The sequence below is a fragment of the Anabrus simplex genome, chromosome 6 (genome assembly GCF_040414725.1).
Source record: "Anabrus simplex isolate iqAnaSimp1 chromosome 6, ASM4041472v1, whole genome shotgun sequence".
NCBI classification, from domain to species: domain Eukaryota; kingdom Metazoa; phylum Arthropoda; class Insecta; order Orthoptera; family Tettigoniidae; genus Anabrus; species Anabrus simplex.
In genome coordinates this window covers 312,714,378-312,741,710 of record NC_090270.1, presented here as the reverse complement: position 1 = coordinate 312,741,710, position 27,333 = coordinate 312,714,378, and the positions used below count along the sequence as shown (strand labels likewise).

The 27,333-nt window shown below is 39.7% G+C and overlaps 1 protein-coding gene across 6 annotated transcripts in view; it reads left to right on the top strand.

The window, feature by feature from the left end:
* LOC136876524 (transmembrane channel-like protein 5) overlaps positions 1-11,811 on the top strand; it is a 187,062-nt gene extending 175,251 nt beyond the window's left edge. For all 6 annotated transcript variants that reach the window (XM_067150547.2, XM_067150542.2, XM_067150545.2 and 3 more), the window contains 4 exons: positions 2,666-2,739; positions 2,822-2,873; positions 2,963-3,013; positions 7,645-11,811. In XM_067150547.2, the coding sequence (XP_067006648.1) occupies positions 2,666-2,739; positions 2,822-2,873; positions 2,963-3,013; positions 7,645-7,700 (233 nt within the window). In that variant the 3' untranslated portion in view covers positions 7,701-11,811. The remainder of the gene's footprint in view (positions 1-2,665; positions 2,740-2,821; positions 2,874-2,962; positions 3,014-7,644) is intronic.
* Positions 11,812-27,333: the final 15,522 nt, after the last annotated feature.

Here is a 27,333-nt window from a genome sequence, read left to right as displayed (position 1 = left end):
CTTTCCTATGTATTGAATAGGTTGAACCTCTTTCAATTATTTAATTTTTAACGTTAATACTTTCAATACGGAACAATGAAATTTTTATCTTTAAACCCTCATGATGTCGGAGCAATAGGTGCACTCCTCCACTGTGCAACGCATAATTATAAAATTTCTTGTTAGTTAAGCAGTTACAGCGGTGGAAACTTGCCAGAGATTGACTGCACAGTTCGGTGATCAAACATTGTCAAGGACTTGTGTGTGTTTTTAAGGAGTAGCAGAGGAAAGAGGAGGCAGCACCAGTGAAAGCCAAGATTCGACTGTCATCTGGCAGGGTTCTTGGAACGGTTTTTTATTTTTGATCAGTAAGGCATTTTTTGCATGAGCGATGCACAATCAATGTTGCTTACTACTATGAGCTGTTGAACAAGGCGTAGGTTGCACATCGCTGCAGAAGACGGGACCAACTGATTTGACAATGCGCGACCCCATACTGCAGCTCTGTCTCCAAGCTACAGAAAATGCACTGGACTACACTTGATCATCCTCCTTACAGACCAGACTTATCACCCTGAGATTTCCATTTTTTCGGACCCCTTAAAGAAGCTCTAGGAGGGCAACGATTTGAAGATGACGAAAGTGTAGAAGACTTCGTGCACAAATGGCTGATGACATGACCCTGTTCTTTTTACGATGAGTGCATCAAAAAGCTGCCCATATGATGGGTCAAATGCATTTCCAAAGCAGGAAACTGTGTGAAAAAATAAATTGTAATTGCCTTGTTTTTCAATAAATGAATTTAAATAGAAAATAAAATCCCGTTTATATTTGATCCCCCCCTCGTATTAACACCTAGGTTCTTAGTGATCCCCATAAGGAACTTTCATCCCATCAATGCAGTAATTAAAACTGAGAGGATTTTTTCTATTTGTGAAACTCACGGCCTGACTTTTAACCCCGTTTATCACCATACAATTGCCTGCTGTCCATCTCACAACATTGTCGAGGTCATTTTCCAGTTGCTCACAATCTTGTAACTTATTTATCACTCTATACAAAATAACATTATCCGCAAAAAGCCTTATCTCCGATTCCACTTCTTTACTCATATCATTTATATATATAAGGAAACATAAAGGTTCAATAATACTGCCTTTAGGAATTCCCCTCATAATTATTACAGAGTCAGATAAAGCTTCACCTACTCCAATTCTCTGAAATCTATTTTCTAGAAATATAGCAACCCATTCAGTCACTCCTTTGTCTAGTCCAATTGCACTAATTTTTGCCAGTAGTCTCGCATGATTCACCCTATCAAATGCCTTAGACAGGTCATTCGTGATATAGTCCATTTGACCTCCTGAATCCATGATATCTGCTATATCTTGGTGGAATCATACAAGTTGAGCTTCAGTGGAATAACCTTTCCTAAATCCGACCTGCCTTCTATTGAACCAGTTATTAATTTTGTAAACATGCCTGATATAATCAGAAAGAATGCTTTGCCCAAAGCTTACATGTAATGCATGTTAAACTGACTGGCCTGTAATTTTCAGCTTTATGTCTATCACTCTTTCCTTTTTTACACAGGGGCTACTATAGCAACTCTCCATTCATTTGGTATAGCTCCTTCATGAAAAAATATTCAAATAAGTACTTTAGATATGGTACTATATCCCAACCCATTGTCTTTAGTATATCCTCAGAAATCTTATCAAGTCCAGCTGCTTTTCTAGTTTTCAACTTTTGTATCTTATTGTGAATGTCATTGTTACCATTTTATTGTAAGAAATCAACGACAAGCTGGGTCAATGAAGTAAGAAAGGATTTAGAAAAAAAAAACAATATAAGAACAGAAGAAATAAATAGTAGAGAAGACTTTCGGGAAAAAGTATTGAAAATAGAAGGATTCCAAGGTAGGAAAGTAAAAAAGACTGGTTCAAAGTGGTCTGAAGACAGAAAGAAGAAACATAGTGAACAGATGAAAGTGTACTGGAAGAAAAGGAATGAACAAAGAAGAAGGAATTGAAATTGGCACGTGGTCCTCTGGAGGCCCATTCGAAAGAATAATAATAATAATAATAATAATAATAATAATAATATTTTATCATAATGGCTTTCATATTCATGATAATAATGGTATCACCTCTTCTTCCTCCACAGTCCCCATGGTGCAACAGCCCCAAAGGACTATGGCCTACCAAGCGACTGCTGTAGGGCCAGAAGGCCTGCAGGTTACGAGGTGTAATGTGGTCAGTACAACGAATCTCCTTGGGTGTTATTCTTGGCATTCTAAACTTGGGCCTCAATCTCACCGTCAGATAGCTCCTCAATTGTAACGCGTAGGCTGAGTGGACTTTGAACTTGCCCTCAGATCCAAGTAAAAATTCCTGATCTGGTCGCGAATCAAACCCGGGGCCTCTGATTAAGAAGCAGGTATGCTACCCCTACACCATGGGATTGGTATAATAATGGTATCACCTCGCTCAAATGTAATAATACCGGACCTTTGAGAGCTGGTGTCTTACTTCAGGTACAGACCTTTTAACTTACTTTTCCACTCACTGCTCATTACTCAGTGGAATGTTTTCTTTGCAGCTGCTCCTTATTTATCCTGGAGCACCTTAGCGTTGATTTTAGTATTACAGTAATTATCTATTTATTGCAGTTATTTTTGTTTCAGACTGGGGTGTAACCACTGGAGAAACTTTTGTAGAAGGTTTAAGTACAGATAGTTCTCACTCTCACATTGGCGAAGTAAGTGGGCACTTCACTTAAAGATGAGTTCTAAATTATGAATCCTGTGAACTGCCTCTAATGCTACCTTTTATGTTCTCAGGCTGCAAGAAGGTATTATGCAGGTCACCACAGTAAAAGTAATATCAGCTCTTGTAAGTAATAAGTTGACATATTTTGCTGTATACTCTTTAAATCACTCATATGGCATCTGTATCTTAACTGATTCTTTCCTTACTTTCAGTTCTCCCCAGTTCAAGTTCCGATGATCTGCTTCTGTTGGATAGCCAGTCTGGTATGTACATTGAGACTATAATGTAACAGCCCTCTACAACTTCATTTTTATCTTTAATCAAAGTAATTTGAATACTAGAATCTGATTAGGCTCTTGCCTCCTATGCCTGACTTGTGGGATTGAATCTTGGGCTAAATTGATTGGCATTTGAAGGTGCATAAAAACAAGATATTCATGTTAATAGATAATGATGATGATTATCATCATTATTTTTACATTCCAGTTTCCCGGGTTCTGTTGGCAATCCTCTTCCACTCTGTCTTATTGAGATACGTTCCTTTGTTAATGACATTTTCCAGAGTCCTTCTCTTATCTGCAGTGTCCAACTTTATGATGTCCATCCAGTGGGTTTTTAGTATTCCCACCATCTGTTTTTCTGCCTCATGTCTCTCCAAGTTACTTAAGCTGTCCTTGTTGACTCCATCCTAATTACATGCCCAAACCAACTGTCTGAACATGCTGACCCAGTCTAACAATGATGTCTCAATCCCAGGTTCCTTTCTGACCATGTCATTTGTTAGCTTGTCCAATTTTGTTTTTCGAATTGTGGACCTCAGGAACTTCATCTCAGATGCCTGCAACCTTGATGAGTCCTTCTTAGTGAGGGTGCAGGTTTCAATACTAAAGGTTAAGATTGGTATGATGTACTGACTGAACATCACCAGCTTTGATTTTGTTGATACGTTGGGAACCCAGAGGAGTGTTTGTGCTTGCTGGTAAAAGTGAGAGCTCTTCTGCATTCTATTTTCCAAATCTTTTGTGGCTAGGGCATCTCGAGGTATGTAAAGTTTTCCACACTTTCCAGTGGATGGTTTCCTAGCATGATGTTAGAGCCTCAACAGATAAATGGCATGTCAAAGGTTGCATATCAGGGCCAAATTAGGCACATCAGTATTTCTTAAAAGCATTATAATTCAAAGATGTATTACACATATACAAAGACATCCAATTAATGCAGAACCATAACTGAGGCGAGGCTGAGGCAAGTTCTCGCTTCTTACCATCTGGGCAATAAAAGAGCAAGCCAGAGTGACTGTCTGATAAATTCTAATGCACTTTGGATGTACTCCACATGCCCCTAAAGGAGATGCTGGAACTGCCTGCCTTTGTTTTTGACTACTTCTGGCATCTTCTAATGAAACTACCAATTATTCTTCTTAGATCACTTTCAGGAATCAAATTGATCTCTTGGCGAACGGTACCCTTCAGTTCGTCTAAAGAGTGAGGATTCGTGTTATACACTTTATCTTTTAAAGATCCTCAAAGATAAAAGTCACAGGCTGTTAAATCCGGGAATTATGGGGGCCATATGTTTTTTCTGATAACTCTATCAAACACTTGTTGAGTTTCCTACAATGAAACGTAGACTGTATGAGCCATCACCAAAAATCCTGGCAGGGGAAAAAAAAAAAGTTCGAAAGTACTTTCTCTCTCAGGTAATTGAGCACAAAAAAAAGAAAAAAGAGAGAGAGGGAAAAGGTTGCAAAACATTGCACACTTTCTAACACTGTTAATTGTTCCCTAAAAAAAAAAAAAAAAAAAAAAAAAAAAAATTGGCCTATTATTCTCTCACAGAAACTGCATACCACACCCCTAATTTCTCATCATGAAGAGGTTCCTCATGGAGTAGATTAGGTTTATCAGCACTCCAATATCATCTGGTTTGAGAATTTACATACCCATATAAGTGAAACCAAGCTTCGTCTGAGAAGAGAATGAGATTCTCTGCTAGTGGCTTTACGTCACACCAACACAGATAGGTCTTATGGCGATGATGGGATAAGGAAATGCCTAGGAATTGGAAGGAAGCGGCTGTGGCCTTAATTAAGGTACAGCCCCAGCATTTGCCTGGTGTGAAAATGGGAAACCACAGAAAACCATCTTCAGGGCTGCCGACAGTGGGATTCGAACCCACTGTCTCCCGGATGCAAGCTCACAGCCGTGTGCCTCTAACCGCACGGCCAACTCGCCTGGTGAGAGAATGAGATTTGGATCAATTTCACTGTCATGCACTTTATTCAAAATCCATTCACTAAATCTAATCCTACACACAGGATTACTCGGTTTAAGTTCTTGCAAAACAGTGCATTTATAAGGTTTTAACTTTAGTAACTTTGAAGCCCTCTGTATGGAACTGTAAGAAACTGCTGTTTGGTAAGAAAGACAGCTGAGATTTGTTAGGAGGCTTTTTCAGGCATTGCCCAATGTCTTCAAAATTTTCTTCTGTTATCACAGTACATTTCCTCTTTCCACTTCTTATCATTAATATTTCCCATTTCATGAAATTTATTAGTTAATCTATGAATTAATTTTGAAATTTTGTTGTTGAATTTTTTTTTTTTTTTGTCCCCACTGAATTTGTTCAAAGTGGATGATTACCTGTTCCTTTGCTTGTAAATATGTGCAATTTCTGCTTTTGTCCAATCAGAAGGTACTTTACTACCACTCAATGCTAATCTTATTACTCTACGAAGCCGTTCATACCTGCCTTCGTACTATATTTCAGCATTTCAGGTCTGATTTCATCTATTCCTGCTGCTTTATGACAATGGAATTTATTTACCATTCCTTCCATTTCCTCAAGCATAATTTCACCATCATCATATTCCTCCTTCCCACGAGCAGGGTTATTCGCGACGTCACCAGGAAAATTTCCTTTTATGTTGAGAAGATTTTCAAAATATTCCTTCCTCCTGTCTAGTGATTCCCTGGAATCTGTTATGAGTTCACCTGATTTACCGAAAACACTATTCATTTCCTTTTTCCTTCCCTTTTTAAGATTCTATATTACTGTCCAGAAAGGTTTCCCTACTGCAGGTTATTACCAAAACCTTCCCATGACTACTTCTTGGATTCAACAACTACAGGTTTTGTTCTGTTTTTTTCAACTATGTACAATTCCCTGTCTGCATCAGTCCCTGTTTAGAGTCACTTCTGATATGCCTTCTTTTTATGTTTACAAGCTGCTCTCACTTGATCATTCCACCAAGATATTTGCTTCACACACAGTTGTTCTTAGGCACTCTCACTTCAAACATTCCACCAAGATATTCGCTTTACACACAGTTGTTCCTAGGCATTCCCTTGCTGTTTCTACTACAGCATCCCTGTACGCCATCCATTATCTTTCTGTATCCTTAACCTGCTTACTGTCCAGTTTTGATGCATACCATCGTACAATACGAGAACATATTGCTAACGCTTTTTGTTATGAAGACTGGGGGGGTTAATGTAAAGATGTTATAGTTCTTGATAAGACACCATGTGTTCATTATCCACCAATAATATGTCTGGAATTAAGAAAACAACAGCTACAAGAAACAAATTTTGAGGAACAGTTAGCTTAATTACCAGTATCCTCATACATCAAGAAGAAATGTAAAATTTGTTACCTTTCGCAGTTTATTAGTGGGTGCAAGATGATCTTTACCAATGTTGATAGTTGATATCTGAAGGAAATTTCTATTAAAGGAGAGCTTTGCTCAGCATAAGAGGGTCAGCCTTCCTTCTGAGAAACAAACTTTATTCTCAGTAATACACATTTTGTTTAATTTTACTGTGTACCAAGCAGAGTGGCCGCATTTGAACACACTATGGCTATGGAGCCAAGCTGCTATATTAGGTACATTAGGGAGACAAGAAGTGAATTCGAACCCCCACTGTTGGCTGTCCTGATAATGGTTCACCATCATTCATTTCATCTATAAACATGCAATATAATTTCATCTCACCTCATCCCCGACCCTGTATCAGGAAATAGGTCTAAGGGGTAGATATACATACAGTACATACTGTGTTAAATGGCAAGCCCATTGAGGGTCAGTTTCTGTAATAAATAATTATAAATGTTTCAGATGGACAAGGCTTACTGTTGTCCACGAAGAGGGGCCTTTCTTTGTCGCTACATGGACTTGTACATTTGAGAATATTAATATTTACTTATTGTGATTTACTTGATAGGTAATCCATTTGTTTGAAGTATATATCAGTATGGTAAGACCCATAATAACCTATGGTTTTCCTGCCTGGAGTCCTACCATTGTCACAAATCTAAATGAACTTCAGAAAATACAGTACAGAGTCGGACGGAGAGGCCAATAACTTACCGCTTTCATCTTCATTCAGCTAACCTCCCCTCAATAGAAACCATTGTCAAAAGGACCAACTTGATCTTCCATTGAAAATTCCTCGCCAGCTCCATTAACCTTGACCCTTTTCCCTATCCTTTCACTCTGTCCACAGATGCATTAATCTTGTCCCTCCATTTGCGTATATCACCTCATGCCAATATGGTTTCTATGGCCGCTCCTCACGACTCTGCGATGAGCTAACATCTAAAATAAAAGCCTTGCCTCTAACACAGTTTACATGTAAAAAAAGATGTGGTAAATCTCTGTGCGTACATAAACGGGAGTGAAAGTGAGTAAAAGTGTTAAGTGAATGAATGTACGAGTGTAAATATGTGAATAATGTAATTATTGTAAATATTAGCTTAGTGGGTCTGTGAAGCAGCTAATATACATGGGGTTTACTCCTTTTCACTAGATCATCCATAAAATCTGTATGATTTGTGGTAAATAAATAAATAGTAATAATAATAATAATTTTTAAATCTCTCAACTTATTTTCAGGAAGCAGTGCACAGTCTGGCGAAAGTGGAAGAATTCGTAAACTACGAAGACTTTAATAGTATGAATAACTGAAATGAACAAATCTTTTAAAAGCATTGAGATAGGTTTTTTAAAGGCTGAAGTATATGTCTTCATAATAGTCAGTATTTTTTCTATTTAGGTGTGTTCAAGCTTTATTGGATCCTAATTGCGATCTTCTTTAATTTGTATTGGACCTTCACCAATCAAAGTACATTACTTCAGTTCTTTAGTTGTATGTAGTGACAATGGTTCCTGATGCCTGTATACTCATCAGCATATTGGTGAAATATGCAGAATAGGGACTAGATTTACCATTCAGAATTGATCGCAACTTCATTCTTTAAACACTGGTGCTTTCTTTTAACATCCTGTTCTTTCCTTAGTTTTTGTACATTAATTCTCAGGCCAACTTTAAAATCTGTTTCCTCTGACACAAGAAATAATTTCCTTATTTTGATTTCATTTCTTCATACAATACAAACTCATTTTCTCATGCATACTTTGTGATCATTTTTAAAAGTTCATGTGGCATGAACCAATTTCCTGATAATTTTCTTAAGTGTTTCCTAGTTGTAATCATATTAATGTTCTTTTACATAACTTCCCTTAATTTTATAAACAACTTTCCATGTAATTTAAATAAAAAAGATTGGCAGTACCTTTTAAATAACGTATTACCATTACTTTTCTTCATACCTTACAAAATTATTCTTCAGCACATTCTCATTCCACATTGTTGGTTGATAATAGCACTTGTCTTCTTAAAGTGTACTCTATTTACGTATATGTCAGGTGTGTTACAAAATAAGAAACAATTCTTTACCCATCTTCATTGCTTAGCAGGCCGATAAGTTCCATTACAAAGATGTTTAATACCAACTCATGGCAACTTCCAGTGGCTGTCTGAAGCATAGTGTTTTCTCATTTTAAAGAATATTGGAAGGTCTGAGGTAGTAATTTATTTAAAGTGCAATGTTGCCTACTTTCAATTCTAAGTATTAGATAATTGAAGGGCTTGTCACAGTAATGTTGTATAATCCATTCTACTAACTATATCAGAATGACAAGTACCTAATAGTCAATATCAGATTTGTGGTAGTTATATTTCATTTGTTGTATTATTATGTTATGAAAAAAGTATGTAAAAAACTACTACTACAAAATAAAGCAGTGAATTGGAATAGTTTCCACCACAGACCGGAAGCTCAAGTCCCTGTTCCGACTGTTCAAAGAAAAACCACATCTTGAAACACCGGGCGTGTATAAGGTTCCTTGTGATTGCTCATATATTAGCATGACAAAAAGGCTAAAGAACACTCCAGGTCGGTAAACAATGTCACGCTTTCATCCTCCACGGAGAATGCCATAAGCCAGTCTGCCATAGCGGAACATTTCTACAGTACAGACCATGAAATCCTCTTTGACCAGAAGAATGTCATCACGCCTGTAAAGGACTTCTATGCTCGACTGGTAAGGGAAGCCATAGAGATAGAGCTGTGCCCAAATAACATCAGCAGGGAAGACGGCTTCAAGTTATCAAATACATGGAGACCTGTACTGCAGAAATACATGCATAACACCACCGTGGAACAGTGGGACGCACTCACGAAACTGTTGACAGAGGGCGGTGAATCACAGCACGATGATCCTTGAGTCCTATTAGTGGGCTAGGCCGTGGATAGTATGGTCATGACTTCCACATTCCTTTGAATTTCTTTGCTCACTGTCGGAGGCAGAACTTAACATACCTTGATGAAGGCCAGTGCAATTTGGCTGAAAGCTTGGCTTCATTAAATAAATATATATAGTGACTTTAATCCAGTATTCATTTATTTCTTTACATTAGTATTCAACCTGTTCGTAAAAATGGATTATGCAAAATTTTTGTGGCAAACCCTTCAATTATGGGCATCATGATACAGGTTCTCTCACTCTCATGTGTGCATGTTTGTGTGAATGTGTGCATCCCTAGCCCCAAAAATAATTAACAGCAGCATTGATAATACTTCAGTGTTTAGGGGATGTTTACTGCATAATAATATGAACAAAGAAATAAAGTGAAATTTGAAATATTTGTATTAGACTTCACCAAGATTGCTCAATGCTGTAGACTGGTGTTATAGTATTATAGCTTTTTGACTGATTTTATTGTTATTAAATATAATATTTTTATTGTATCATATGGTACATGTGTTAACCTAATAATAGGTATTCATATCATAATTATTAAATGTCATTGACAGAAGAAGACTGAACTCAGAAAATGTCAACAGAATAATGTTGGTCCTCTTGATTCTGAGATGTGCAGTGTTGTTGCTGAATGTCAGAACAGGAAAAAGACAGCAAGGAGAGGAATAAAAGGATGAGGATCTGCTCTTAACAGTTGAGAAAAGAGTTTCTGGTCACTTTTAGTACTCCTACTGTAGTACCACTGTAGTATCACACTAGAATTACCTCAGTATCACCTTATTTTTCTCTACTAGTTTCCAAGGTACAGCATGTGGAAGATGACTACTCCCTATTTGTACAGACTATAGGGTAAGGGATCCTAAATGCCCCGTTAGTGATGACTTACAGGTGGAGAGATAATCCCGTTTGTTTTGTTCTGTGTTGTTCCTTGGTAGTAATAGCAGTAGCACTTTGAGTGATGACATAATTTGTTACATAATTACTCGTACTATATGGTCACATTTTTAAAGATATTTTTCCAGAAGAGAATAGTTACCACTGTTACTTTACTTCCTTTGACTCAGACTACTTCTGTCAAGTGGCGAATAATGGGAATGTTGTTCATTGCTGCAAATTTTATTTTCAAATAACAGTCTCAAATATTGTGCTAAGTTAGTATAATTTATCTAGTCGAAGTTTATACTTGACAGTTTGATCAGTGTTGCGTATGGTTTTTTTTAAACAATTGGCTTTATGTCGCACTTACACAGATGGGTCTTATGGCAACAATTGGAAAGGAAAGACCTACGGGTGGGAAGGAAGCGGCCCTGGCCTTAATTAAGGTACAGCCCCAGCATTTGCGTGGTGTGAAAATGGGAAACCACGGAAAATCATCTTCAGGGCTGCCAACAGTGGGGTTCTAACCCTCTATCTCCCGGATTCAAGCTCACAGCTGCACGACCAGCTGCCTATGTTAAACCATAATATGATGTTACTAAGGGAGGAAAAAACAAAATTTTATGTATGCAAAAGGTATTTGCAATAGATTTGATTTTTACATACATGTACCAAGCGAGTGTCTGCATGGTTTGAGTCATGCATTCAGGAAATAATTTGTTTAAACCCCACTGTTGATAGCCCTGAAGATTGTTTTCTGTGCTTGCCAATTTTCATACTAGGCTGTACCTTTATCAAGGCCATGGTCACTTCCTTCCCACTCCTAGCCCTTTCCTATCCCATCATCACCATAAGAACTATTTGTGTTGGTGCGAAGTAAAAAACTGTAAAAAATATATACAAGCTCTTTCATTTCACGACAGCTGTACAGAATATAAGAGAAACATTTCCGCTAGCATCCAAAACAATTGGTCTCGAGCGATAGCTTTCACCATAAAAATGATGTAATGAACTACCAGAAAGACACTGTATCACAAAGGTAAAAATGCTGTTGTTCAAGCAAGCAAATAAGAACAAAATTATACCATAATTGAACCTAACAGCAAAACAAGCCAACTACCCCATTTAAAATATATCACCACTGTATACAGGTAAAATGTAAATCAGTCCTAGAAATATGTAATATCAAATCCTAGTTCTATGTATCTCTTATGAAGGTACTTCGTAAACACACTTAAAACAGAATCACTTGGAAGAGAAATGGTGATGTAACATGAAGTGAATGCACTAGTATCTCCCCCATGTTATGTGTCTAAACTAAGCAGACATGTCACAGCATTGCTAATATTAACCAATAATATTGGATCTTTTGGCAACGAAGTGGTAAAGGTCAAGTATAAACTATAACTAGATAAAGTAGAGATTACTTTAGAAGATAATGTTGCTCATTTTGTTTTTTTAATTTATGTATGTTGTTTGTTATTTCATTATTTATGTATATGTATTCAGATTATTTCATTATCAAATAAAAAGTTTGAAAAAGTCAATTTTTATTCCAATAAATGATTTATTAGGAATACATTTCTTGTTGACTTCTTCTTCTCCTTTCCTGGGCCTATATGCACCCACAAAACGGGTACTCCCAAGCTCACTCAGGGTTGGTTTGTCTGACTCGGAGAGAGAATGTCCAACATTCTTGTACTAGTTCTAATGGTGCTTCACTTTTCCTTAAAGCAGCCTCAGCAGTTTGTTTCCATGTTGGCTTAGGACGCTCTCTTCCTCTCTTCGACGGCAAGAGCTTTCTGTACTAAATGGTGTTCATTTCTTCTGACCTAATTCCTGGTGTTGAATGTGAGATCCAAGAGCAAACTTGTGCGTAGTAAAGACAAATTTTACATTTAATTTTTAAGTTAATTTATAATCAAACATGAAAGAAAGAAGCGGTGAAGCTCGAGAAACAGAAAATAGTGCAACTATAAAGGGAAACCAATCAGAACACGGAATTCACTTTCGGATCTAACATTCACCAATTAAAAACACTTTTATTCTGATCAATTAAAATATTATTCTTTCTTGCTGGTGTGAGAATTAACTGTTATAGAATAGTTCAGTCTTGTGTAACAGGAAACACACTTCAAAAACTGCACGTGCTAGAATAGGATGTCCCAAAATAATTTATTACAAGATATTAGAATCATCCATATTGACTTTACAAAGGTGAAAATTGAGTGTATCCTCCTAATTCAATACATCATATATTCCATCATTAAACGGAGAAAGCAAATTCAAACATGTTTCGGCTCGTTTGAGCCATCTTCAGTGCAAAAGGAGGGGGGTTGAAATAACTTTACATAATACAAGCTAAAAAATGATAAAAAAAACTCTTCAAAGCTCAAAAGTACAATTCAACAGATAAAATTTTGTACAAGCAAAATAATCATTTTATACAATCAAATGAGCAGTTTCCAATAAATTTCCACTGCTGCCTTTCCACTGTCACACTCACGACTCCCTACATGAATTATACGGCTATAATTTCCTTTATTGAGGGCATGGTGAAATTGTGGGGGCAACATTGGAACTTCAAACTTCCTAACCCATGGAGCCTATTTATGAGAACGAGAGAAAGTCCAATAAAATAGAGTACTGACATATAAAGAAATGTAATGCGATAGTGAGAGAAGATGATATTACGAATATTATTAGCTGTGTGATTTAACTCGATGGGATATTGTCAGAATAATTAGTCAACTGGTGAACTTAGAAGCCAGTTGAGTTTTAATATTTGAAAGTGAAATTTGTGGCCAGGTAGTGAGGGAGAACCCCTCCCGCCAGAGGTGACTTAAACGCCCTGGCAGACAGAAGAAAGTCTGTCTCTCCAGACAGGCATTTGAGTGAATCAATGTGTTAAGTCACTGTCATCTGCAAGAAGTTACCCATTGTTATAGGGGAAGGATGAAGAAAGAATCAGGTCATCCAAATGTATAGCCACAGTTTCCTTTAGTTGGGTTTCCGGTTTGAAGTCATGAGTGATGGTCTACCAGGACGTTAGTTCGACTCCCGCCTGCTATGGAGAGGCACTACATGTACTTGCTTGCCTTCTATTTCAGATTCCAAAAACCAAAACCAAACCACATGGCACTACAGCCCTTGAAGGGCCTTGGCTTACCAAGAGACCGCTGCTAGCCCAAAGGCCTGCAGATTACGAGGTATCATGTGGTCAGCACAATGAATCCTCTCGGCTGTTATTCTTAGCTTTCTAGACTGGTTCATATGAGTTCAGTTAATGTAAATACCTGTAAATTGAACAGCTTTGTCCACAGTGTTGGCTTAACGTTGGAGCACTGCAACGGGTGCAGACATGTCTGCATCGATGGTTTGACACCATCTTCTGAGGGCTGGATGATGGCACACTTGCCATTACATCGGCTTCCATTGACCAACCAACAACACCGCAGACTGCAATGGGCATGTGAACACTGACACTGTCATGCTGAGTGGCAAAATGTAGATTTTTCGGACGAGTCGCACTTCAAATTGTCCTACAGTGATGGCCGCATACATGCCGCTCTGGTGAACACAATCGGGCAGACTCTATTGATAAGTGGTATAGCGGACAAATGCCAAGTGTGATGGTTTGGGGCGCCATTGCCCATAACATGCGATCTTGCCTCCTACGTCATAAGGGCAATCTGAACAGCTACCGCTATATTAGGAAGGTTTTACAGCCCGAGGCACTGCTTCTCCTGCAGGCCATTCCATACTATATCTTCCAGCAGAAAATGTCCGGCCGCATGTGGCGAGGAATGTGCAAGCCTTCTTCGAAGAACGATGCATACCACTGCTCCCCTGGCCTGCCCGTTTGCCTGACATGTTGCCATCGAACATGTCTGGGATATGGTCGATCGGTAACTTGTTTATTCAGATCCTCCTGCAAGCACTGTTGATGATTTGTGGGTGCGCCTACAAGCCGCTGTCAGGAGACCGGAACTCACAACGCACCTTTCCACGTACAATAGGAGTGAATGGATCAAATGGGATTCGATCCGAGACTTCCAGGGTAAAGATCCTAGAACTTGACATGGTTTTCATAGTCTCGTATATTATAAGGGAAGCTAATGTACTTGAACACAAGACTCCAGTGAAGTGAAATAGTGATTTCAGTGATAGTGAAAAAAATTGATGAGTGGTTCAGAAATTCGAGTGTAGAGGAGACATCTCCCAATGCTGAGCCGAGTTAGTGCAATGTGTGTGTTTACTAACTAAACAGATAAGACTTGGAACTTCATCAGCAGAGAAGAAACCAGAAGAGCCCACCAGTGAGAGTCAAGAGAGAAGAAAGAAGGAAGCGAGAAGATCAAGAAAGGAAAGAGAAGCCTTCAACATCCGAGCTAAGTATCTAATACCATATTTAAGAAACTTTAAAGGCTAGAGGAAACTTAAAATGTTGTAAAGTGAAATATTAGTATATGTGCTTTTAAGGGTTTCCAAAGAATCAAGAACTGCCATTCAAATACAGTTTAGGAGGTAAACAACGGTAAGACATTTGAGAAGCTAAAAGAGCTATAAGGTGTTAATGTATGAATAGTATATCCTAACTTTGGTATTAATAAATTAGAGTAAGTCTTTGATGGTATCAGTGGGTTGTCTTATGTCAAGGTTAATCTGATATTCAAACCCAAGTGCCCAGCGTGTCCATTCCCTAGGATACGACACCGCATACATACCGCTCTGGTGAACGCCGGAAAAGCCATCCATCTAATTTTTGATCTGATTTTTGATATGCTCTATTGGTGGAAAAGAATCTAATTCCCTCCATGGGAACTTAGAATTTCCATTGCCCATAACATGCGATCTTGCCTCCTACGTCATAAGGGCAATCTGAACAGCTACCGCTATAAATGCTGCCAACCCTCCAACTGTGCTTCAAATGCTGCACAGCAATTTCCAGGCATTCAAGTTGCAAATAACAACAGCAATTATTGACCTGAAGAAACAACTAAGCACGACTGAGGACAAACTTCAAAAACAGCAGGTATTCGGGCGCTTTTTGATTCCATGCCACGACGTCGAGCAGCTCTGATTGCAGTGTGTGGTGGCGCTATACCATACTGAAGTTCCACAGTCACCATGCATGTACAGATCTGTAATTGTAATGGTTTTGTCACCGAGCTCGATAGCTGCAGTTGCTTAAGTGCGGCCAGTATCCAGTATTCGGGAGATAGTAGGTTCGAACCCCACTGTCGGCAGCCCTGAAAATGGTTTTCTGTGGTTTCTCATTTTCACACCAGGCAAATGCTGGGGCTGTACCTTAATTAAGGCCATAGCCGCTTCCTTCCCACTCCTAGCCCTTCCCTGTCCCATCGTCGCCATAAGACCCATCTGTGTCGTAGCGACGTAAAGCAACTAGCAAAAAATGGTTTTGTCATGTTCCTAATCACTATCAGTATGGACCATAATGACATTCATAACATACGATGTTCCTATCTATAGAATAAGTTGTATTGTGATCATAGCTCTCGGCCTTGGTGTTTCACTTTCTCTAAACAGCAGTGTACATACACCCATTTATGCCAATTAAATACCCTGGAGTGGATAGGATCATCCAATAACACAATGCAACCTATTGCACAACTATAATAAATACTGGGCATAGGTTGAAAGAGCACAATAAAGATTTCAAAGTACAAAGTGATGGAGGACATTCAAGCTTGCTTGGACTCCGCTATAAATGCTGCCAACCCTCCAACTGTGCTTCAAATGCTGCACAGCAATTTCCAGGCATTCAAGTTGCAAATAACAACAGCAATTATTGACCTGAAGAAACAACTAAGCACGACTGAGGACAAACTTCAAAAACAGGATGAGGCAGGGCAATATAGTCGCCGCAGTTGCTTACTGCTACACGGTGTCCCAGAAGAACCACCTGAAGATGTCTATAATAAGTTTCTGGACATAATCAAAAATGAATTTTCAATTGAGCTCTCAATGAGTAACGTTGACCGCTGTCATCATTTGGGGTGCCGGAGCTGGACATCTGCACAAGTGGTTGCGCACGGAAATCGCCTGATTATAATAAAATCTCTGCGCTACCACTATCGAGATCGTGTGTGGTGCGCCAAGGGTGCACTGAAGGGGAGTGGACTTCTTCTCATAGAGTCGCTGACAAGTGTGAGGTAGACAAATCTATCCCTTGTGTCGACCCACATTCCTCGCCTCCCCTCTTAACCCAACCCTCACCCCTCCCATACCCTGAAGCTACGGGATCCATTCTGAGGTGACAGCTGATGAGCCACCCAAGAGCTTTCTCATGTTATCACCTAATTCATTATCCATTACAGCTCACCTGGAAGAACTACAAGCTATTTTCAAAATTAATAAGGTGCATTGTATTGGCATATCAGAAAGCTAGTTATGCGGAGATTTACCGTCTTGTGCAGTAAATCTCTATGGATACTCGGTCTTATGACTTGACCACACTGACAGATGAGGTGGAGTAGCCTTTTACTACAGGGATGATTTAAAATGCAAGATTATCTGCACCTTGGACTCAAGCCTTCCCTTGCGACTTGAGTATATGTTTGTTGAGCTCAACTGGAATAAGAAAATATTAATAGGAATTGTATATACGCCACTTAATATTAGACAAAAGGAGAACTTTGAAGCAGCTGTAACAGATCTTATCTCGGTCTATGAAAATGTCATAGTCATGAGTGACTTTAATGCTGACTTGTTAAAACGAACTAATGAATCTCATAAATTGTGTCATATATTCCATGCTCTGAGAATGGAAATCCTACCACTTAATGCTAAGAAACATGTCCACAACCTTGACCACTTGACTCGCACATTAATTGACCTTATAATTGCAAATCAGCCCCAGTCATTAAGCACGGTCAGATTCCAGCTTCTGGGATTTCAACTTGTGACTTACTGTACTTATGTTATTCTATCCAAGGACCAAAGTATAAAGCACGGTATGTTATTTTAAGAGATATAAAACATACGGTATTGAATTAGATGACCTAAGCAATGACGCATATAACTTACCATGGGATGACTTACGTAATCTTCATGACATTGACTTAAAAGTTAACAGATTCAACTCATTAGTGCTGAACATGTATGACAAACATGCTTCGGAGAGGCGAAATAATAATTTTACCCAAACCTGGAAGAAGCTACGATCTTTGGGCATAGGCAAAGACGTAGAAGAGCACATTCCCATCATACCTCTAGATACGTTAAACAATTACTTTTCTCAGCAAAAAATGGGACCAGTTCCATTACAGCCTAATTCCAGAAACTCTGCATGCCGTTCCGAGCGTGACCAGTTCTCTTTCCGCACAGTTACCGCGAATACTATTAAATGTGTGCTGTACTCTATATCACTTCTGATGTGATAGGTAATGATGGTATCTCAATAAAATTTATTAAAAACATTGTCGGGGCTGTACTACCAATACTTACTCAACTACTGCCTGACCAATGGAGTATTCCTTAATGTCTGGAAAGACGCACTAATAAGGCCAATCCCAAAAAACACTACCTTGGATTCTCCATTAGATTACCACCCTGTGTCCATTCTACCACCCCTCGCAAAAGCATCTGAACGTTTGATTCATGCACAAATCACTGCATACCTGATACAGAGTTTCCTCCTTGACCGTTTTCAATCCGGCTTTATAAAAGGACACAGTACCGCGACAGCATTAGCGAGTTACGGACGATATCAGACATGCACTAGACCAACGATATGTGACTGTAGCAACACTACTAGACCTAAGCAATGCCTCTGACACAATTAGCCCTGGGTTACCACTACTCAAACCCGCGGTCTCAACTTTAATGGGACATCTCTTCAATTTTTTAGCTTCTACCAGACTGTTGGCAACAATTATCAATAGAAATGATGTACTCAGGATGGCATAACAAGTCTATAGGTGTCCTACAGGGGTATGTTTTTAGCCCATTTTTATTCGTTAGTGTGAACAACATAGGGGACGCACTGAAATATAGCAAGTACCACTCTATGCAGATGATCTTCAGATTTATTATCACTCATACCCACAAGACATAAATGTAGCCACTGACAGAGTAAATTTTGACTTACAATGACTGAATGACTATGCCAAAAATAACAGCTTGTTATTAAATCCTAACAAAACTCAGACTGTAATATTTGGTACCAAAAGAAACCTGAACTTGTTAAAACGTAGACATGTACCCCCAAATATTTTAAATAATATTGTCGTGCCCTATTTCACGTCAGTAAGAAACTTAGGTGTTATAATGACTGAGATGCTAAATTGGACCGAAAAAGTGACAAATATATGCTGTAAAGTTCAGAAATCCCCTTTTCCTCTCAGATGCTACTCTACTATATTTCCAAAACATCTTAAATACAATGGGTAAAATCCTTAATCTTACCTGTTCTAGACTACTGTGACACTCTTCTTACGGACATATCTCAGGACAGTAATAAGATGCTCAAATGGAGTTTAAATACCTGTATTTAATTTATATTTAAGCTGTGATACGATTCTCATATTTCACCTTATTATAGGGCTTCGTGTTCATGAGCGTCGCAGTTTCCACGTTATGCCTGTTGCAGGGAGTTCTAAACTCAGGTGTACAGGATTCTCTCTTATCAAACTTTAATACCTCTCCTCCTATCATAACCACGATACACGATCTGGCTCTTCTTTAACTATACCTCTCAATCACTCAAGGGATTACAAACGCTCCTTTGTAGTCACTCCCACTAGGCTGTGGAATACCCTCCCACTGCTACCATTAGGGATTTGCGTTCTCGTAGGAGATTTAAGATGGATTACTAAAATCACTTAATGCTTCTACCTTCTACTTTTACCTGCCCTGCTCCCTGCATGGTCATCCAATCATATCCTATTAGTTTCCAGTTTCTTTGACAAAGCCCAAATGGTGGACTTGGTCATCTGACACTGGCCTTTAAACTTTTTCATCAAGTGCTGTTGACATGATTTTATCGACTATGTTTTCAAATAAATGCAGGCAATAAACATTTGCTCCTCTAGAGTATACTGATTAATTTTCCAACTACCCTAACCATGCACATTGTACTGCACTAACACTCATGAACAACAGAGGCAGACTGCCTGGCAGCTACTGTGATGCAATAATAGGGAACATGCATGATCTGGGGTTTTAATTAAAAATATGCTAATCTGATTCAAAATTGCATGCAGAATTCAAAAATGTGATCAGAATGTACAAATAATAACTCCAAACATGATAAAAATCTACGAAAATGTCACGTCACGCAAGTACGCGATCTCAATGGCCTGACGTCATCGTACAGGTTGACTGAATTAGCAGACGAAATAACACATAGTGTGCTGTGAGAAGCAGGATACACTTTGCGTATTTCTACTTTACGTTAGTGTCTAGTATGGTTAAATTCGAGGTCTATACATTGGATAATAATTGGATAATAACAAATTGTTTATAAACATTCCAAAGACGCTAAAACTAGGGAGAAATGGATTTTGGCGAGCTGAAGAAATGCTGGTGATATATCGGAAAAGTCTACAGTTTATTTTTTTGAAGATTTTAACGTAAGATGAATTTGTTTGAATTTTCAAATCACTTTTCCATGTCAGCTGTTCTAGTGGTAAAACTTTAAATTTTAATGTATGATGCTTTATTTAAATGCTTCAATTACATCTTGGAATATGAAAGTAATAAACAGTGCATTAAATAATGCTGATTATTAAAGTATTCTCCAAACCTAACCTATGTTTTGGGTGATCCATGTCAAGATAATAAATCGAAGGGGTAATGAACCATTTTGACAGCTCTAATTCTACCAATATATCTTGGCATGGGACAGTTATGTATGTCTTTATTGAAGAGCTTAATTGGTAAAGAAATTTAGGCTATATCTAAATACTCTATAATGTAACAAAGAATAGGCGTGTACATCATGAAAGGAAACAATGTGAATTTAACAAATGTATAACTCTACACAAAACCAATGCTTGTCTGTTGGGGTCTTGTAAGTTAACAATGCTCAATTATAATAATTATCATAATATTAATGAAATAAATAACATAATTGCACACAGGTGAAAATAGTGATGTAGGTGTTTAAAATATTATCCAACTTAGCCTAAGTTTTAGGTTATACAAGCCAAGTCAATAAACCGAAGGGTAAAAATACTGCGCGAGTTGGCCGTGCGGTTAGGAGCGCGCAGCTGTGAGCTCACATCTGGGAGATAGTGGGTTTTGAACCGCACTACCGGCAGCCCTGAAGATGGTTTTCCATGGTTTCCCATTTTCACACCAGGCAAATGCTGAGGCTGTATCTAAGGCCACGGCCGCTTTGTTCCCATTCCTAGGCCTTTCCTGTCCCATCGTTGCCATAAGACCTATATGCGACGGTGTGACGTAAAGCAAACAGCAAAAAAAAGTCACAGCACCCAAAGACATTCCTGTATTGAGCGACTAAAATGTCACCAGGACACTTTTCTTTCCTAATATGCTCAGCTTGTTAAAAGCCAAATGTAATTAATGTTACTGGCTTCACGCCCCGCTAACTACTTCTACGATTTTCGGAGACGCCGATGTGCAGGAATTTAGTCCTGCAGGAGTTATTTTACGTGCCAGTAAATCTACCGACATGAGGCTGACGTATTTGAGCACCTTCAACTACCACCGGACTGAACCAGGATCGAACCTGCCAAGTTGGGGTCAGAAGGCCAGCACCTCAACAGTCTGAACCACTCAGCCCGACTTGTGAAAACTAGATGAAGTCACATTTATCTTTATCAAGTTTAACTTTTTCCCTCCACAAAGAAATTTAATTCTCTTTCATGGGCCCCGGAAGTGGGTAGGCCAGTTGTCCCAACCATAAATATATATTTTTTGGGGAATGATAGATTATAGCCCTATAGTACTATGATCTTTCTTTCTTTCTTAATCAGTTTATCCTTCAGGGTTGGTTTTATCTCGGACCCAGCGAGGGATTTCACCTCTACCACTTCAAGGGCAGTGTCCTGGAACGTGAGACTTTGAGTATGGTGATGAAACTGGTGAGGAGGGCCATTACCTCGCCCAGGCGGCCTCACCTGTTATGCTCAACAGGGGCCTTGTTGGAGGATGGGAGGATCGGAGGGGATAGACAAGGAAGAGAGAAGGAAACGGCCGTGGCCTTAGGTGCCTGGAGGAGAAGTAGGAAAATACGAAAAACCACTTCGAGGATGGCTGAGGTGGGATTCGAAACCCTTCTACTCAGTTGACCTCCCAAGGCTGAGTAGACCCCGTTCCAGCCCTCGTACTATTTGTTTTCAACTTTCATGGCAGAGCCGGGAATCGAAACCGGGCCTCCGGGAGTGGCACACATTAACCACTACACCACAGAAGTGGACTAGTACTATAATGCTACCTATATGTTTATGTTAGTGCTGAAATCCGATTTCTTACTTTACTAATGCTGAAAGCCCGAAAATGTAATGTTATTCTTTAATAGGGGAATCAGTCTAGAAGGAAATGTTGAAAGTGATGTGATATCTATCCAGGTTCGTTGTTATCCTAATACTATGGGTTACAGTACATCGCACGTATATAAAAGACACCACTTACAAACTTGCTTGTTATCCGCGAATTTCTGCGGCCATAAAAGTCACTATTTTTCAAGAATGATGACATTTACACATGATAGATTGTCTGATTGTGCTGTTTTGAACCTTTCTTCTGTCATTTTGAAGTTATTCACGATCATGAATAATAAACAATCGGCTTTTAGCAACGGCTGATAGAGCTCCATGCGGTACTGGATCGTGACGTCACAGCGCGCCGCTTACGTCAGAGGCCGTTTCACTCGCCTTGCGGAAAGACACTATTAAATATTTTTTTAATGGTAGAAAACAAGGCAACATACCACAATGTAATACGTTTACGTACTATTTCATTGGTGTACTTTTTTAAAAAAATATTTTTGAAAATGATGCATGTTCCCAATTAGGTGCAAGACACATTTTCACTGAATGTATTCTTGTTCAAATTTAGTTTCAATATTTTCATTGGTGCTGGAATTATTGAGAAAATGCTGGGTTTGTTAGCGAGTGCGACTCATACTATTTTCCTTTCTTAAATTCTGATAGAATATTTTGAAGTGTGTATTGATGCTAGTGATGGGCAACGCTCTCGCTCGATACTCTCGAGACTGACGTCATGGATCTCGAGTTTCTTGTCAGAATCTTGAGACCGATTCTCCTGTGTTGCAATCTGTACCACGTCCCAGCAACTACGAGTGTAAACTTTATAGTATACCATAAGCAGTTATTGCGTGAAATAACATTTCCATATGGAAACGTGTGAATCTATAATTTCTTTTCAAAAGCCTGGAAAAGTACTACATGTTCAGCTATGGCCCCCTTAATACCATTAACGAAAGTGAAAAGAGAATGTCAATATCTTAAACTGTTCACGACTTATTTGAGGTGGACATCGTAGCTGAATAATCCGGTATAATTTGTGAAAGATGTACACCTACCCGGATTACTCATGAGTGGAATGTATAATCTAAAATGCCCAATTTGCTCCAATTCTTTCGACAGGGGTAATGGGCAATGCTCTCGAGACCGATTCTTCTGTGCTGCAAGCTGTGTGACGTCCAAGTAACTACGAGCATAAGCTTGATAGTATATCATCAGCAGTTCTCATTTGGAAACGTGTGTGCCGATCAATTTTGTCAAAAGTCTGGAAAAACCGGGCGAGTTGGCCGTGCGATTAAGGGCCTGCAGCTGTGAGCTTGCATCCGGGAGATAGTGGGTTCGAATCCCACTGTCGGCAGCCCTGAAGATGGTTTTCCATGGTTTCCCATTTTCACACCAGGGAAATGCTGGGGCTGTACCTTAATTAAGGCCACGGCCGCTTCCAACGCCTAGCCCTTTCCTATCCTATCGTCGCCATAAGACCTATCTGTGTCGGTGCGACATAAAGCCACTAGCAACAACAAAAGCCTGGAAAAGTACTGCATGTTGAACAATAAGCCCCTTAATACCATTAACGAAAGTGAAAACAGAATGTCAGCATATTAAACGGTTCAAGAGTTTTTTCAGATGGACATCTTAGCTGAATAACCCTTACGTTATAATTTGTTAATAACTGTAGATAGGACGTACACATGCCTGGATACCTCGCAGTTGTTGTCGGCAGAGTAGCTTCTTGTGGTGCAGACCAAGCCGGAGGTGTTCTGTGACAACTGGTGGTGATGGTGATTATTTTTTAAAAGAGGAAGTACAACTAGGCAACTATCCCCAACTAGGCAACTATCCCCTATACAGCACTAATCAGAGAGAAAAAATGGAAGGGATCCGACATTCGACAGATGAAGATGTCGGCCAAAGGAAGACAAGGGCCACGAAGGGCGTGAAAATGAAAAACGCCCTAGTCCTCTAGTGCTGTAAAACCGTCGGGGTTGGAAAAGAACAAGAGTTGACCGAGGGAAGTCGGATAGGATAGATGAAAGTGAGGAGCCTGGCACAAGTAAGTGGAAGCAATATCATGACTCAACTGAGGGCCCCGTGGTCGCCAACCCACACTCCCAAGTTAAGAGCCACTTTTAGTCGCCTCTTACAACAGGCAGAAGATGCCGTGGGTATTACTGTACCACCCCCATCCACAGGAAGTTTCTGTGACAATTTCCCTTCATAGATATGAGTTTTTAAGCAGTAGCGGCGATTGGGAATTAGAAGTGAGGGGGCAAAAAGATGCACAGAGAACAAGAAGTACCCGGGATTGTGGGATAATGCCACGGGGGGTGTACATAAAAGTAAAAAAAATCTACCAAACGGTAAGTTTTTGAAGCTCTCTAAGCAAATTTCGACAAAGAGTTAACAGTTTACGAACTTAAGTGTGGTAATAAGAGTTTTGTTTTGTTTTGAGATTTTGATTCAATACTATAAAACTTTCATCAAAGGAACAATTACACATGTATTACAATTTAATAGAAGCAAGGCGTGATAATAAAATTAAAATCATTTATTAATTGACTACATACTAAGAAACTAACAGACACTAAAGTGACTGTCAGACTGATTAATGTGGACGGCAAGCGGGTGAATCATACCTCATTGTCCATAACTTTGTTAAATACAAGACTGCTACCCTTCCTGACAGCATATACAAATGCAAAGTCTTCATTACTTGCTGTGGCACTATACAAATCGGTTAGCCGCGACAAACAACATTTTGTGCGTATTTCTGCCAAAACGTTTGTAATAATTTAAGAAAATAGAGTAAGAGCTGAAAAGACAACAGGGCTTGAATAAATTGCTTAAAAAATAATTACCAGTTTCAGCCGGCTAAAATGGAATACAAATGCGATGTTTTCTCCACAAAGTGGGGGCAACTGCCTCCCCCCTATCACCGCTACTGTTTTTAAGTGCTGGATCATCCCAGAAGTATTTTTGCTGACGTATTTTACTCCTTTTGAATAAACAACACAGCTGGCTGTACTATGTGGCATCTCTTCAAAATAACGTACATTCATGACTTACGTTGCCTTTCGGACATCGTCTTAAAGTTGTCGCGTACAATTAGACACAATTACGCATTGCACCATCATATACCGAAGTACCTAATTATGACGCGAATATTCTATGACGTAAGGAATTATTTCCTTCGTCACCAAAATATCGGTAAACACAAACAGTAGTCATAAGATATTGAATGTGGGGTCTGATAACGATATACACCTACATCTTCTTATACACCTACCTGTCGAAAGAACTGGAGGAAACTCGGGCATTTTAGATTACACGTTCCACTCATGCGTAATGGTGGTTACATATGCAGAAAGGCGCATCTTGTCCCGTCTCGAGTTCGAATAATTCACGTCTCTAGTATCCAGGTAGGGGGTACCTACAGCAGCCGTCAGTTTCTGTACTTAGCCTGCTCATTCGTGTACTCACTGCTGCGTACAATGCCAGAATGCTTATCCTTTATAATTATGCTATACTGCATTGAAATAGACCTCAGTAGAAATGAAACAAATGAACGCCCTAGCCACTTTTTGAGACGTATTGACGGCATGGAGAAGGCCCGTGGTTGACTATTCGCATACTCGGCACAAACAACATTAAGCTCAGGCTACTCGTAGGCCTACGACACGCTGCTCGCCACACAATGCGGGGACAACGCTCTCGAGATCTCTAGAAATTTCTCGCGAGAAATAGTATCTGCGCTAGTCTCGAGAAATTTCGAGAAGTCTCGAGACCTCGTCTCAGACTGTCCATCACTAATTGATGCCGAAAATATGAAGGGATAAAAAATAATTGTGTACTTAAACATGTCTTGCCATGTATATATGAGTAGTTTTATTTCTGAAGCAACTTAAATATTACTGAAAACAGGATATAAGGGGACAATACTACATAATACACTAGTGTCCAAAAGTTAGGCATAAGTTACGAGTAGGCAGGGCATCAGAAAATAGACAGCAAATCACACGACATATGCACCTACTAACATTATGCGTTCGCTCTGTATAGGAAAGGAGTGTTCCCTGCTTTGACTAGTGGCATAACCACAAGGTAAACGCAGCCAGTTTCTTTACAAATAATGACTTATCTTCCACTGAAGATGGCCTTGAGATTAGGCTGAAACATGTATAGACATTGTCCCATGAAACAAATGGTTTGTTTTGTATTGAAAAGGAGGATCTTATAAATACTTTTTATATGTAAAGTGATAACCGTCAATACGGAATGAGATTTATAACATGCAACACAGCCAGTGCCTGCGCCTCACACTCCCCCAGTCGTGTTTGCCCTTTTATAGTGTGCGGAGTGTAGCCTCGCGGTGAACGCGACAACATAATGGCACAACGCCGCCATTTGGACCCCATTTTGCTGGGTAGAATATTCGACCACCTGGAAGCAGGCCAGACACAGACCGAAGTCGCCATATCCTTGAATGTGCCACAAAGTGTCATTTCTAGGCTTTGGAGACAATTTCCAGACACAGGAGATGTTAGTCGTAGGCCAGTACCAGGTTGACCAAGGGTAACAACCCCACAGCAGGACCAATATCTGGCCTTAAACGCCCAACAAAATCGGAGTGCACCTGCAAGACAATTGTCGGCGGAGCTTAAAGCCATCTCAGGGATTAGGCTCAGAACAGCAGGGCTGTTTGCCCGACGTCCAGCGGTGTGCGTCCCGCTCACTCCAGCACAGAGACAGGCCCGTTTACTGTGGAGCCGTCAACATCGGAACTGGACCATAAATGAATGGAGGCATGTGCTCTTCACAGATGAATCCCGCTTCAGTTTGCAGAACGATTCCCGTTGCACATTAATCTGGAGAGAACCGGGTAACCGATACAACCACAGGAACATCGTGGAACGGGACCTCTAAAGTGGTGGCGGAGTCATGGTGTGGAGCGGCATCAAGTTGAATGGCCGTACGGACCTGCACATCTTCACGGGTGGTCCGAGGAACACTGTTAACGCTCGGAGATACAGGGATGAGGTACCGAGACCACATGTTCGACTCTTCAGAGGTGCGGTTGGCCCAGGCTTCCTCTTAATGGACAATAATGCCCGACCACGCCACGCTGTTGTGATGGATGAATTTCTGGCTGGGGAAGACATTCATCGCATGGATTGGCCAGTGAGGTCCGCAGTTCTGAATCCTATTGTACATGTCTGGAATGCATTGGAGAGGCAAATTGCATCCCATCAGCCTCCACCAAGGACCCTCCAAGACCTTCGCATTGCCCTTTTGTAAGAATGGGATCGACTGCCACAAGAGCTCTTGGACCACTCGATAGAGAGCATGCCACATTGCTGTGAAGCACGTGTGGCCGTTAGGGGTAACCATACACCCCATTAACAGCATATTTTGTTGTGGAAGACACTGTCAAGTTTTGTTAGTTGTTGTCAACTTGTCAGAACCTTTCTACAACTGTTTTCTTTTTGGACACGTTGTGTGACATTATGGTGTGAGAGTCAGCTTCCGTTTGTTCAGCAATCCGTCTGACATTCCTATCAGGCGGTATGGCCTCGTTTAGTGATTATGCTTAACTTTTGGACACTAGTGTATAAAAGAACACACCAAA